The sequence below is a fragment of the Thrips palmi genome, unplaced genomic scaffold (genome assembly GCF_012932325.1).
Source record: "Thrips palmi isolate BJ-2018 unplaced genomic scaffold, TpBJ-2018v1 HiC_scaffold_7, whole genome shotgun sequence".
NCBI classification, from domain to species: domain Eukaryota; kingdom Metazoa; phylum Arthropoda; class Insecta; order Thysanoptera; family Thripidae; genus Thrips; species Thrips palmi.
The window spans coordinates 1,904,182-1,917,421 of record NW_023144634.1 but is presented as its reverse complement, the minus strand read 5'-3'; the positions used below and the strand labels follow the sequence as shown (position 1 = coordinate 1,917,421).

The following is a 13,240-nucleotide window of genomic DNA, read 5'->3' as shown; positions in this document are numbered from 1 at the left end:
GACTAAATGGGTTCTGCCAAACCAAAGCCCAAAAAAGTACCCAAATGGGTCCTGGGCATAGAAAAAAGTGCGATCTTTCGATTGCCGGTCCGCAAAATGAGTTTGGACAAGCCGTTTAGGCGCTATGGGGCGCCAAAGTTGACGAATTTCACAAATTTCACTAATTTTTCGAATTTTTTTTTCTTTTTTCTTAAATGCAGTTTTGATGGGCCTGATGTGTCAGAAATGTGTTCTTATCCTCCTTTCGTCATTATTTACTTGAAACAACCCCGCTTCAGCTAACCTTTACTCCCATTTTCACGCTGTGCACGATTTTCAGCAACTCGAACGCCTGGCAGTTAGGCAGCCACCCCAGTCCAGCGCATGCGAGTCTTACGGGCCTGCCTATGCGGCAGGCGCTCCTGGCTCTCGGCAAGTGTAGCGGCGGGGCGCAGTGGGCCAGAAGACCGGCACAGGCGGCCAAAATTCTAGACGCGTTTTGAGCTCTGGAGTCGCTAAATGGGACTAGAACGTGTGACGGTCCTCTGGCCCACTGTTCGCCGTGGAGCAAGTTTCTCGGCAGTGACAGCGACAACGTACGGCAACACACCGAGCCCTCTCCATTATTTTTTTGTCCGAATGGGCTTTTGTTGTTTGTTTGTTTTGTTGTTGTTGTTGTTTTTAACGTGGAGCGTGCTTTCGGATTATCAAAGCGATCCCAATTTGAAGAAACCGCTCTTCAGACCGACAACTGCGTTTTGTCTTTTGTTTCCACTTTCGGCAAGCCAGGCCACCCAACTTAGGCAACCTCCCATGCGTGACCTAACCTAACGTATGGCATCGATGTAAACAGCGGTGTTGTTTACCACTGAGCTGTTCCAAATGGATGAAAGCAACGGTATGTTGTGGTTATGGATATTGTGTTAGGTTATGTTCTGCAATTTAAATGGCATCAATGTCTGGTGATGTGTAAATTGAATGAGAAATTGTATCATGTGTGTGTTTATTTATAGATTCGAGTCTGTGCTGTGATCCCTTTCACAGGCACAGGACACCCGCAAAAACTTTCCTAAGAGTTATAAGGGAAAGTGACATTGATAAATACCCTGATATCAACTTAGTTTCGGGTCAGTTTTGGTGTGACAACTGTCGGAAAGCAGCTGCCAACAAGAATGAAGGTTATATTGAAAGCTTGAAAGAAACCATGGTTCCAAACCAAAATCATGCATCATTTTAATATACCTCTGTTTGTTTTTCTTTTAGGGAACAAGCAAGACCAACAAGTCCCAGCCACTGCGCAGGCTTCCACCAGTGCTCGACAACATAGGTTCTCTTCAGCTCAACCATCTACATCCGCAGAGACAGGGGAAGAATGTCACTCCTCATCAAAGCCCAGTGATCAAAGCGCATCAGAAGGTACGATGCCAAAATTTTTAATAATATTAAAAATTTTTAATTTATAAATGTTTTTCTTTTATCTTGCTTGTCTTGTCTACAGAGCCGAGTCACTTCTGTTGCGATCCATTCAAGCTGCATAGAGCTAAACAAATTTCAAAGAACATCAGAAAAATTACGGAGAGAGATGCCTCTCGAGTAACTGGATTGATTATTGGAGCTTTCTGGTGTGATTACTGTCGCAAGCAAGATTTACTATCAGTTGCGGCATCTTTAGTTCCGTTCTCAACTTCTAATCTACAGCCAACAGAAATTTCATCTCAAGCCGCAGAAAATGAAAACATACCAGGTATACACTGCTTCTCTAGGACTGCATGCAGGCCTCCTGTCTTCTCTCTTCCTCTTATTTTTACTTTCCTTATTTTCATAAATAGTCAAACGTTGCTGTAATCCCTTGAAAATTCACCGGGGAGAAAAGTCGATTGTAACCAAGAATCTCAGAGTAATCACCGAAGAAGACTCAACAAAAACCGAAGGCCTAGAAATTGGGAAATGGTGGTGTTCCTATTGCCAGTCAAAAACATATTCTATGTTGTCACAGCAGGTTCCAGGTAGCCCTCATTTTGCTTAGCTTTGAGTTTTTTCCACTTAAGATAGCTCAAATAATATTAATAATTCTTCTTGTTTTAGACTCGCACCCTTTTCAACCTGTTTCTGCCGCAGCCACCTCTGGGAACTTAATAGAAAGTGTGGAAGGAATTCCAGAAGAAGCAACTGTTGAACACACTGTTTCTGAATCAACAACAACCACATCAGAAAATCTTTTGCAATCAGATTTAGTATCAAGTAAGGTTTTTGATAACTTATCTATGTTATGTAAAAATTGATCTTCACAAAAAATTTCTTAGTTTTAATTTTTATTGCAGGTATTGATTTTGGTTCAATTGTTGTCCCTACACCTACCTCCAATGAAGCAAATGTCACAGTGAGCTCTGATGAGGGTATGTATTTTAACATATTAAAGTTGTTTATTTTAGTCAAATTATTTTTTAATTTACATTTAATTTTCTTCAACTTTTAGATTTGTGCTGCAATCCATTTTCCCTCCACCCTGAAGAAAAACGCTCAAAGAGTGTTAGAAAAATTTCAGTTGCTGATGGCAACATGTTTTCAGCTTTGACTGTGTATGTTGGCAAGTTTTGGTGTGCTCCATGTAGAAAAAGTAGAGGTTTGTATCTTTTCACCAAAGTTATCTTATTTTATTTATTAAAACAATGAATGTTTCAATTCATTTTAATTTCTTTCAGAACATGTCAAGTGCTCATATAGCTCAGAAAAAAGAAATATCTGCACTGGAAAACTTATGAGAGTGGACTCTTTAACCAAAGATCAAGAAAGAGCACTGGCATGGAATACTGGAATCTGGACGGATGCCTCTTCTAAAACTGTATGCGAGAAACACTTCCATACGTTTGTTGGTGTTCATACAGTTGTTGATCCACCTGTCATCACTGACCGCTGCTGCAACCCTCTGAAGAATCATCGCAAGGGCTCTGAATCAGTCACAAATCTAAATGACATAAGAATATGTGGTGTTCTGAGAGCCAGAGAGAAAAACATTTTCTTAAAGTATGGTGAAAAGTACTGCAGCAAATGCCGGCTTGAAATTATGGAACTACCCAACAACAATCAACAGAGCCAAGAAACCTCCACACCCGTTATGAGTCAAGGGAGTAGTGTTGGCTTAACAGAGGTGGCCTCCCCTGCGATTCGTCAGATTCAAATGATAGAATTGAAGAAAGCTCTTCAAAGCATTGGCGTAGTTTCTGCATCATCTGTCGGTGACTTAAAACATTCCAAACAAGGAAGAATCAACGCAGCAAAGAGACACATAGAAGATGCTGCAGAGGTCGCAAAAAATAAAGTATGTCTATCACTAGCTCTTGCTAAAGAAGATGTAGTAACCGATAACGAGCAAAGTGCACAACATTTTTTGGATTTAATGGTAGAAGTAAAACTGCGACTTCCCAATGCCAGCAAATCTCAAAAGTATCAACTGCTATCACTTTGGCCTCCATCAATGCCACGAAGGGAAGGGGCAGAATTTTTCAATGTGAGCAGAACCCTTCTCAATGCTGCTATGGATTTGAGAGAAGAAAAGGGTCTTTTGGCGACTCCTTCATTTCAGCGATCCGCGTTGGTTTCTGAGGAGACCAGAAGTGCAGCTGTGAATTTTTATCTTGATGACCGGAACTCCAAAGTTCTTCCTGGACGAAGAGATGTTGTTAGTCTTGGTGGCGGTGTTTATGAACAAAAGCGTCTGCTTCTGTCCAACTTGAATGAACTTTATGCCTTATTTAAAGCTGAATATAGTGCTGGCAAAATTGGTTTGTCAGTTTTCTGTTCTCTCCGCCCTAAGTGGTGTGTTACAGCAGGTGCTAAAGGGGTCCACTCAGTTTGTGTGTGCCAAACGCATCAAGATACCAAACTTATGCTGCACTCTCTCCATATTAAAGACCACTACAGAGAGCTGATAAAACTCTGTGTGTGTGATGACAAGAATAGGGAATGCATGTTAAGGATTTGCAAAAATTGTCCTAAACCTTCTGAAATATCTGAAATTCTTGAAGACCTCATGATGAAGAGTTATTTCTCCCCTGAAGACCTACAACTGATGGAAGATGGCAGCATGGAAAAGCGGAGGCTTCTTGCAGAAGATGTACAATACCAACAGTGGAAGTCAACAGACCGTGCAGAGATGATTTCTGTTGTCTGCACCAGAGCTGACCTAATTAGCTCAACAACTGACCAAATTTTAAAATTAATTCCTCATGACTTTGTGGCCAGAAGCCAGTCAGAATATCTAAAACAGTTAAAAGATAATCTGAATGATTCAACTATTATAGTGACTATGGATTTTGGGATGAATTACTCCTGTTTGATTCAAGGAGAAATTCAATCATACCACTGGTCGAAAAAGCAGGTGACTATTCACCCTGTTGTAATATTTTATAAAGATGGTCAAGAAGTGAAGCATCGCACAATTGTATTTATTTCTGATGATCTGGACCATGATGCTGATTTAGTTCAAGTATTTGAAGAGAAAATTATTGAAATTGTGAAGCAGGACCATCCTTCCACAACTGATATTGAGTTCTTTACTGATGGCTGTGGAGCACAGTACAAGAACAAAAAAACATTCATGAGAGACTGTCAGTGTTTCAAAAAACATGGCATCAGAGTCAAGCGCAACTTTCATGCAACAAGCCATGGAAAATGCCTCTGCGATGCTGCCTCAGCTAGTGTCAAACGCAAGGTGGCCAATGCCAGCTTGCAACGACCTATCAACGAACAGATTATCAATGCTTTGGATGTATATCAATTCTGCAAGTCATCTGATTTAGATATGCATTTTGTCATGGTATACAAAGCAGATGTAGATAAAGTAAGAGAGGCAGCAAAGCTACAAAAAGAACTGCAAGCAGTCCCAGGAACAAGGTCCTTTCATCAGTATGTTCCTTTGAATGGTAAGGTTTGCGTTCATATATTATAGTTTTCAATGTTTAATTTTTTTAAACACTTTCTTACATTAATATTTTTCTCTCCCCAGATAATACAGTTGAATGCAGATTCACAAGTTTCGACGAGGAGCCAGCAATCATTCATTGCATGGAGGAGGTCGCATCCAACATGGATATTGATGTTGGAAAATTTGTTCTTGTTAAATTTTCAAGAAAGAAGTTCATTGGATTTGTAACAGACTTTTGCGAGGAAGATGGGGAAGTCGAGTTAACTCTACTCCATCCCAAGCTGCCAGCAACATCCTTTACCTGGCCAGATGATCTGTCAACAATAATAGTCCCTCTGCCTCATGTTCTTGACAGCGTTTCCCTGATTGAATGTGATAACAACCAGTATGAGTTAAGTGCAGCATCAAAGCAGATGCTCACGGCTCGTCATGTACTTAAGTAATCAAAAATATAAAAACAGACGTTTTAAATTTGATTCCTTGTTCCATCTCCTTCAAAAACTCTCCTTGCTGCTTTCATATTTTCTCATACCGCTGTTCAGTTGGCCAGAAGACCGGCGCAGGCGGGCAACACTCTAGACGCGTTTTGAGCTCTTGAGTCGCTAGACAGAACTCGAACCGAGCGTGTGACCCCACCAATGAATCCCTCGTTCGGAGGGCAATCCGTTGGTGGGGTCACACGTTCCAGTCCCATTTAGCGACTCCAGAGCTCAAAACGCGTCTAGAATTTTGGCCGCCTGTGCCGGTCTTCTGGCCCACTGCGCCCCGCCGCTACACTTGCCGAGAGCCAGGAGCGCCTGCCGCATAGGCAGGCCCGTAAGACTCGCATGCGCTGGACTGGGGTGGCTGCCTAACTGCCAGGCGTTCGAGTTGCTGAAAATCGTGCACAGCGTGAAAATGGGAGTAAAGGTTAGCTGAAGCGGGGTTGTTTCAAGTAAATAATGACGAAAGGAGGATAAGAACACATTTCTGACACATCAGGCCCATCAAAACTGCATTTAAGAAAAAAGAAAAAAAAATTCGAAAAATTAGTGAAATTTGTGAAATTCGTCAACTTTGGCGCCCCATAGCGCCTAAACGGCTTGTCCAAACTCATTTTGCGGACCGGCAATCGAAAGATCGCACTTTTTTCTATGCCCAGGACCCATTTGGGTACTTTTTTGGGCTTTGGTTTGGCAGAACCCATTTAGTCCCAAAACGTCGAAAATGGCCATTTTTGGGGTGTTTTGACCCCTGCCAAATCCAGAGGGGGGGTCGGATTTCGTCCAAATGTCTTTTCGGCAGTCCGTATGCATAAAAGGAACCGATAAAACGCCACAGATGCCCGGTCCTATGATGTCGCCGACCAAGTGGTTTTTTTTGTCTGGAGCTTCTCAAAAGAGCGTCGCGCGGCTGTGCCAGGCGGTGGAAGGGGTGGAAAGCGGCGGAGTGGGGGTGAAGGCGGCGAGCGCATGCTGTCCCCACTCTGCCCATCCCGGCCCCCACCACCGCTCAGCACGGCCTCGCGACGCTCTTTTGTTTCTCTCGTTCTGTCTCTGACTTCCGGTCTGAATTTCCTCCGAAGTACCCTATTTTCACCACCACCGCCTAGCGCAGCCGCGCGACGCTCTTTTGTTTCTCCCGTTGTCGCGCTGACTTCCGGTCTGAATCTTCTCCGAAGTACCCTGTTCTTCTTAGAAGGTGGTGGATCGGCTGGCGGCGTGCCTGAACTGGTGGTACGTCAGGGTTGTTGGTCTCAGGGGCTGGAGTTTCCGCTTTCTGGGGCGGGGGAGTCTCAGCGGCTGGTGCAGCGTTGGGCTTTGGTGGTTATGACGTGAGAAGGAAGGAATAGAATAGTCGGGACAGGTAAAATTAAAATAAGCAAGTAGATACTTTGGGACTCTGAAACGAAAAGCGCAGTCGTTGGTCCTAAAATACTGAGAACTCTTCACTGTTCACGGCAAAAAATCTGTGTCTGATACGGAGCATGTTACGACGTTCCGTATACCCCCTGAAATGGGGATACGGCTGGTGGACCGGAGGCGGGGCTTGGGCTTCGTAGTACTTGGGCCTCTGCTACGGGCTTTTGTTGTTGACGTGCCCGCACTGCTGCCCCGCGTACGGGGCCTGCTCTGCCTCTCCTGCTTGGCCGGCTGTTGTGGCTTGCGGTTCCCGCCGTAATTAGTCGGCTTCTTGTAGTTGTCAGCTAAGACTGAAGACGCCTGCGGGGGTGCAAGGCTCAGGGGCATATAGATTGACTGCGCACCCTTTGTTGCCTGCAGCCAGAACAACACCTGGTTGAGCAGCATGAAGTTGTCAAACAGCGGCATGCAAACTGTTTGCGTTACATGGTCAAAGGTCCGGATAGTGTTTGGGGGCACATAACCAGTATTTCCCATGTAAGGGATTTGGGGCAAGTGTTGGTCGCTTTTCAGACATTTCATTCATAACGTCTTCTAGATAGGTATGAGTTCTCTTTCGAATGGTTTGTTTTGTACTTGTTCTTCGCCGACGTTGCTTTCCAGCAGATAAATTCAGCCTTCAAACCTTAAAGAAGCATTGGTGCGGCCGCCACTAGATCTCGTACACAACAAGGTAGGTGTACGCCCGACCGTGTGTTGAAACAGGCTTCGCGATGCTGCGGCAGTTTCGACAAACCACGACTGGCGTTTACACCTACCTTGGCGTGGGGCGCTGGTTTGCCTTCGGCAGACTCTCGCCGCGCATTGCGACATTAAGAGACCTGATCTCACGTGAAAGTATCATTCGATTCCGACTGTTATGTTGGAAGTACGAGACGACGAGAGGCTGGGCTGGGCTTCCCTGGGCATACTGCACGACATTTTCGGTTCGACACCCCTATTTTCCTGGCAAACTTTTGTCCTATTAGGACTCCTATCTGGGTCAGAGGTCGAAATGGATTCCACTCTCTTTACCAGCAACCTCCAAAACATGAAATGATGATAAACCTACCATGACAACAAATAGTAGTATTTTTTTTTTCCGGTTACTAAGTGCTTTTTGGCTGAAATGACCTCATGGATCAAGATGGAAAGCTGCATTTCGGTGTGTGGCGAGCCAAAGACCTACCTAAGAACCCTGCAAAATCTCAGCCAGATCGGCCGAGCCGTTCAGGAGTAGTGCACACACGCACACCCACGCTGGCAGAAAAAGTTTTTTAACCCCACTGGAGTAACAGGCTTCGCTATCGCTCAGCCAACAAAGGAAACTCATTGATAGGCCCTAGATAGGACGGTGTCTCTTTGGTGGCCATGACCTCATGGAATAAGGTAGAATGCTGACTTTTGATGGGTGGAGAGCCAAAGACACACGCACTAACCCTTCAAAATCTCAGACATTGGCAGAGCCGTTCAGAAGAGTAGTGTACTCACATACAGACAGAAAGTGTTATTCAACCCCACTGGGGTTAAGTGCTTCGCCATCGCTCAGCGATAAACTCTTTGATGATGAAGCGTGAGGATCGTAGAGAACAAACCCACCCATAACAGGGAAACGAATTACTAAGAACTCTTGACTACGGAGCACACGCAGACTCAGCTTTCTTTCCCATTTTCTGTGCAAAATAACAAGGTGAGTGTACGCCAGACCGTGTCTTGTCGTAACAGGCTTCGCTATACTGCGCCAGTTCGGACAAACCACGACTGGCGTTGTGGGGTGATGGTGGTGGACCGATAGGGTACTTTCGTAGATCCCTGAACCGGAAGCACACAGACGCCATGTTGGCGGAAGTAGATCCAAACTCGACATAGGAAAGAGACGTTCGTCAAAGGTATCGGCCACACTTCAACTTAAACAGTAGTTTGATACTTGTTTGCAGTGCATATGTGTTTCGCGAGCAATATTTGTACAGCTCGGCTTTAGTTTTGGATCCGAAGAGAGGTTAATTTCCGGCCAATTTGGCGTCTGCTGGTCTGCTTGCTTCCGGTTCAGGATTCTACGAAAGTACCCTATTCATTCTCAGTGTATGCACCTATCTTGGCGTGCGGCGCTAGCCTGCCTTCGGCAGGCTGCTTGCCCCTTCGTGCGCCCATGAGCGTGATGCCCATTTGGTGATCAAAATCTTCACTAATGGGACTTAGCTGTGGGTCGGAGGTCAGAACGGATTCTATTTTCACCATCAGCACCCTCAAAAACATAGGAAACGATACGAAACTCGATAAAAAGTTGCAAGTCCCTTAAAATTTGTCTTTTTCCTGCTGTTTTCATGTGTTTTTTGGTCAATACGGCCGAATGGATCGAGTTAAAAAGCTGAATTTTGGTGTGTGGCGAGCCAAGGATATACCAAATGACCCTGCAAAATCTCAGCCGAATCCGCCCAGCCGTTCAGAAGGAGTAGTACGGACACACAGATACTCACACATTCAGAGATGAAAAACTTTTCAAACCCACCCGAGTAACAGGCTTCGCTATCGCTCAGCCAATCATAGCTGGAACCCTCCTCCCGTTCATGTGAACCATGCCTTTTTGTGCCGTTTTCGAAGCGTTTTTTGGTGGTTTTATCCGCAGGGATTTAGATTGTAAGCTGAATTTTGGTGTGTGGCGAGCTAAGGATCCTAATAACCTTTCAAAATCTCAGCCGAATCGGCCGAGCTGTTCAAAAGGAGTAGTGTGGACACGCAGACAGACAGAAAAATTTTTTCAACGATACCTAAGAAACAGGCTTTGCTATCGCTCAGCCATCAAAATTGCAGCTCTTTAAAGAATAATTCCTTGGGGAATGTTAACATTGTTCAGATCAGGATTTCCGTCCAGACGTAAGCCTTTATCAGTAGCCACATCAAGCAGGCTGCGGAAATCCCGCGGGTAGGTGAGAGCTTTAGCTGTCTTATTAGAGAGCATGGCAGGCAAAGTGATGCACGGTGCTGAAGTTAATCTCTCCTTCCATTCACGCAGGGACCGCCCAGCCGAAAAGTGCAAGCGCAGGCAGATGCTCGGGAAGGTAGGGAACCGACTGGCGAGCCGTGCCGAGACTCGGCAGTCGGTGTGGGGCCTTCCAGCGACCAAGACCTGCTCAAGTGTCGGGAGTGCAGGGAGAACCGGACTCTACCCTTATTCTACACCCCTCACACCCAAGTAACCCCCTGACCATCAGAGAGCTACATCTCTGACAAGTGCTCTGGCCCACTAAACTGCCTGCTGGGTCCCGGACTTGTACATTCTGACAAAACTTTCCAACCCCAGAAGAGTAACGGGAGGGGTGGCACTTTCGGACGCCATCCGACTGTTGACGTCTGCTCTCCCCCACCCCAACCCAACCCCATCCAGCCGGTCCTCGCATGTGTTCTGCAGGTATTCCAGGTGCGTGGGCCCGTCCAGGTTGTCTGCGAGGATGACTGGTCTGCGTCCCATCATTCAAAACCACAAGCGGTCGGGAACAAGCGGCACGGCTAGCGCGAGACAAATCGCTGCCGCCGCCGCCCGGCCCGGCCGCCCGTTCAAACGACGCGCGCTCCACCGCTCGCCCGGCGCGTGCTTCGCTACGGCACAGCTCTGCAGCTTCCGCTCCGGCGCGCCGTGCTTAGAACGCTTTGACACACGTTTTCCGTTGCCAGCAATGATAAATCATTTGTCAAATTATCACTGACCAATGATAACCAGTAATATATATTACCTTCGTACAGGTGCCTCCAAGATTGGTCTTTCAGGCTCCTGCAGGGGTTCGCTTGAAGCATTTTGGTCCGCTGTTGCCCTCGGTTGCTCTTTCATTCTCGGAGTCCTCTGATTCAGACACGCTCGTGTCATCATGCATCCGATTTATCTCTTCTCTGTCATGATCCCTTTTTCCGAGCTTTTAAAAAGTTTGGCCTCCTGACGGGAGCTTAAATATACCCATGGGAGGACAACAATCAAAGGTTGTGGATTGATAGCACAGATACCAAGTAGTAAGTAACTTGAAAACTTACGTAGCGGCCTCTTTTTTTGTCAGTGTTAGATTGGTTCAGTTCCCACGAATCTTCCTGGAGGCTTCTTCAAAATGGAGAAAGGAGGTTAATATAGCGCTACGAAATTTAAAGCGGCGCTAACCTCCCTTCGGCAGGCTGCCTTCCTAGGCCGACCGAAGAAATGGGTCATCAAAATCTACACTAATGGGACTAAACATTCGGTCGGAGGTCCGAATGGGTTCTATTTACGTCATCAGCAGCCTCAAAAAAATATGAAACGACATGAAACTTGACAAAAGGTGGAAAGAACCTGAAAAGTAGTCTTTTTTTGCCGTTTTTGAAGTGTTTCTGGTTAATATGACCGAATGGATTGAGAAAGAAAGCTGAATTTTGGTGTGTGGCGTGCCAAGAACATACCTAATGACCCTGCAAAATCTCAGCCGAATCCACCCAGCCGTTCAGGAGGAGTAGTACGGACATGGGTCATTCTACAGAAATGTTACAATTTGATGTCCCTGCCCCTTTGTGACGAAACGGATCGTCCTAGAAAGACGCGGTTTGCGCGGTGAGATGGTGCTTTTTGTGCTTCAAAATGATCCACTATTGAGCACGTTTATTTAAGAAAAGCAGGACCTTACAACGACCCCCTTGGATTTCGCTGATTTTTTGGTGGTTAGTAGTCCCCTATGGTGGGAGTTCATGGCCAAAATTTCAGACCTCAAAAAAAATTTTATCTGGGAGATATGGGGATTTTTAGTTTTTTTGGGTATTTTAACACTAATTTTGGGTATTTCTTATATCTCAGGGACTTTTTGTCCGATTGGTTTCAGATTCAGGTTCTAGCTTCAAAACTGAACGGGGAACACGATCGTGCCGTCAGATTTGACCTTAAATAATTTTTTCATGGGGAAAACTCATTTTTTCTCAAAAAATTACATAAAAAGTCCCAAATCTTGGGATTTTGCAGTTAAAAGTACCCGATCTAATTGAAACTGGTCTTATCTTACGCAAAAAGGTCCGCTGAATCCAAAAATCACAACCCCAGATTTTTCCGACGAACCGTTCCGGAGATATTCCACTTCAAAGTCAGGCAATTTTTTTTCGGCCTAAAATTTGTGCGATTTTGCTGGGCTTTTCATTCTGAGGCATTGGGCGGTGAGTTCCAGTGACGCTGGCCTTGTGCGCCGGCTGGTGTTCCCTAGCGTGCCCTTTTAGCGCCTGCCAGGTAGGCCAAGCCGTACCGCAACACATGCGTGTCCGACTGGTGGTCTATCCACTGCAAATGCAACGGCGATACTTTAGAACATTTTTTGGCGATACAATTGAGTATCGTCAATAAACGGTCTTACGGTAAAGTATTGCCTTCAGAACGGCAATACAAAAAAGTATCGCCAAAATTTGGCAATACTTTTGGATATTGCCAAAACCACGGCATTAAACCAAGGTCTTTTCGCCTTGATTCGTTTGACGTTTATTGCCAAATCGTGGCAATACTCCAAAGTATCGCCAAATTTCGGCGATACTTTTGTGTACCGCCGTTTTGAAGGCAATACTTTTCCGTAAGGCCGTTTATTGGCGATACTCAATTGTATCGCCAACAAAGGTACTACAAGTATTGCCTTTGGATTTACAGTGTCTCGCCCCTGACGCAAGCCGCTACCGCCACAAACAAAGGCACTCCGTACCCCGTGCGTTGCACAGTAAAAAAAGATTCGCCGATTCGGTGACGTCTGGGCGCCAAAACGAGAATATTACAAGAACAGCAACACCCTCAAACTGTTCTGGCGGCCCTCTGTTCGTTTCGGCGACGCTCGGTCTAGTTTCGGTGGCGCTCGGACCGTTCCGGAGCGGCCACCTCACCAGAACGGCACTGCAGTCACCCTCCCGCCAGCGACTTTTAATCGTCGTATTAATATGAAATAGGACACAAAACAAGTCAGGGGCTGTCAGTAATCATTCGCGTGACTCATCAAAGCGTAACGTTGCCGGCGGGCACGCACAAATATGCACAAACAGCTCAAAAACAGTTGTTGTGGTCATCCTAACCTCTCTGGCGGAACACCACCTGGTGACGCAGGTCACCGTTTTGGTGACAGACCGTCGCCGTGTTTGTAGGGGTACCCGTTTCGGTGAGATTGGATATAGAACGACCACCAAAACAGCGAATCTTTTTTTACTGTGTGCTGGCCCAGCCGCTTCCCACTGTGGCAAAAAGCTACGGAAAATTCTGGAAACAGCTTGTGGTAATTCTCAGCAGCCCCCTTGCCAATATTTTCCGTAGGCTCTTACAGTATTTTCCGTAGGACCGCACAATATTCTCCGTAGGACCTTACAGTGTTCTCCGTAGTACCTTACAGTGTTCTCCGTAGTACTACACAGTCTTCCAGGTCCTACGGACCACGGTCCTTCGTAATACGAATCTTTTTAGCTTTTTCATCGTAAGATACAAAGAAAA

The 13,240-nt window shown here is 45.7% G+C and overlaps 1 protein-coding gene across 1 annotated transcript; it reads left to right on the top strand.

Moving 5' to 3' along the window:
- The first annotated feature begins 677 nt into the window (after positions 1–677).
- Positions 678–5,360, top strand: LOC117652350. The gene is made up of 10 exons (XM_034397194.1): positions 678–877; positions 993–1,157; positions 1,243–1,395; positions 1,478–1,723; positions 1,809–1,985; positions 2,065–2,220; positions 2,301–2,375; positions 2,456–2,602; positions 2,682–4,901; positions 4,985–5,360. Exons 1-10 carry the CDS (start codon positions 862–864, stop codon positions 5,344–5,346), a joined length of 3,717 nt encoding a protein of 1,238 aa, XP_034253085.1. The 5' UTR covers positions 678–861; the 3' UTR covers positions 5,347–5,360.
- Positions 5,361–13,240: the final 7,880 nt, after the last annotated feature.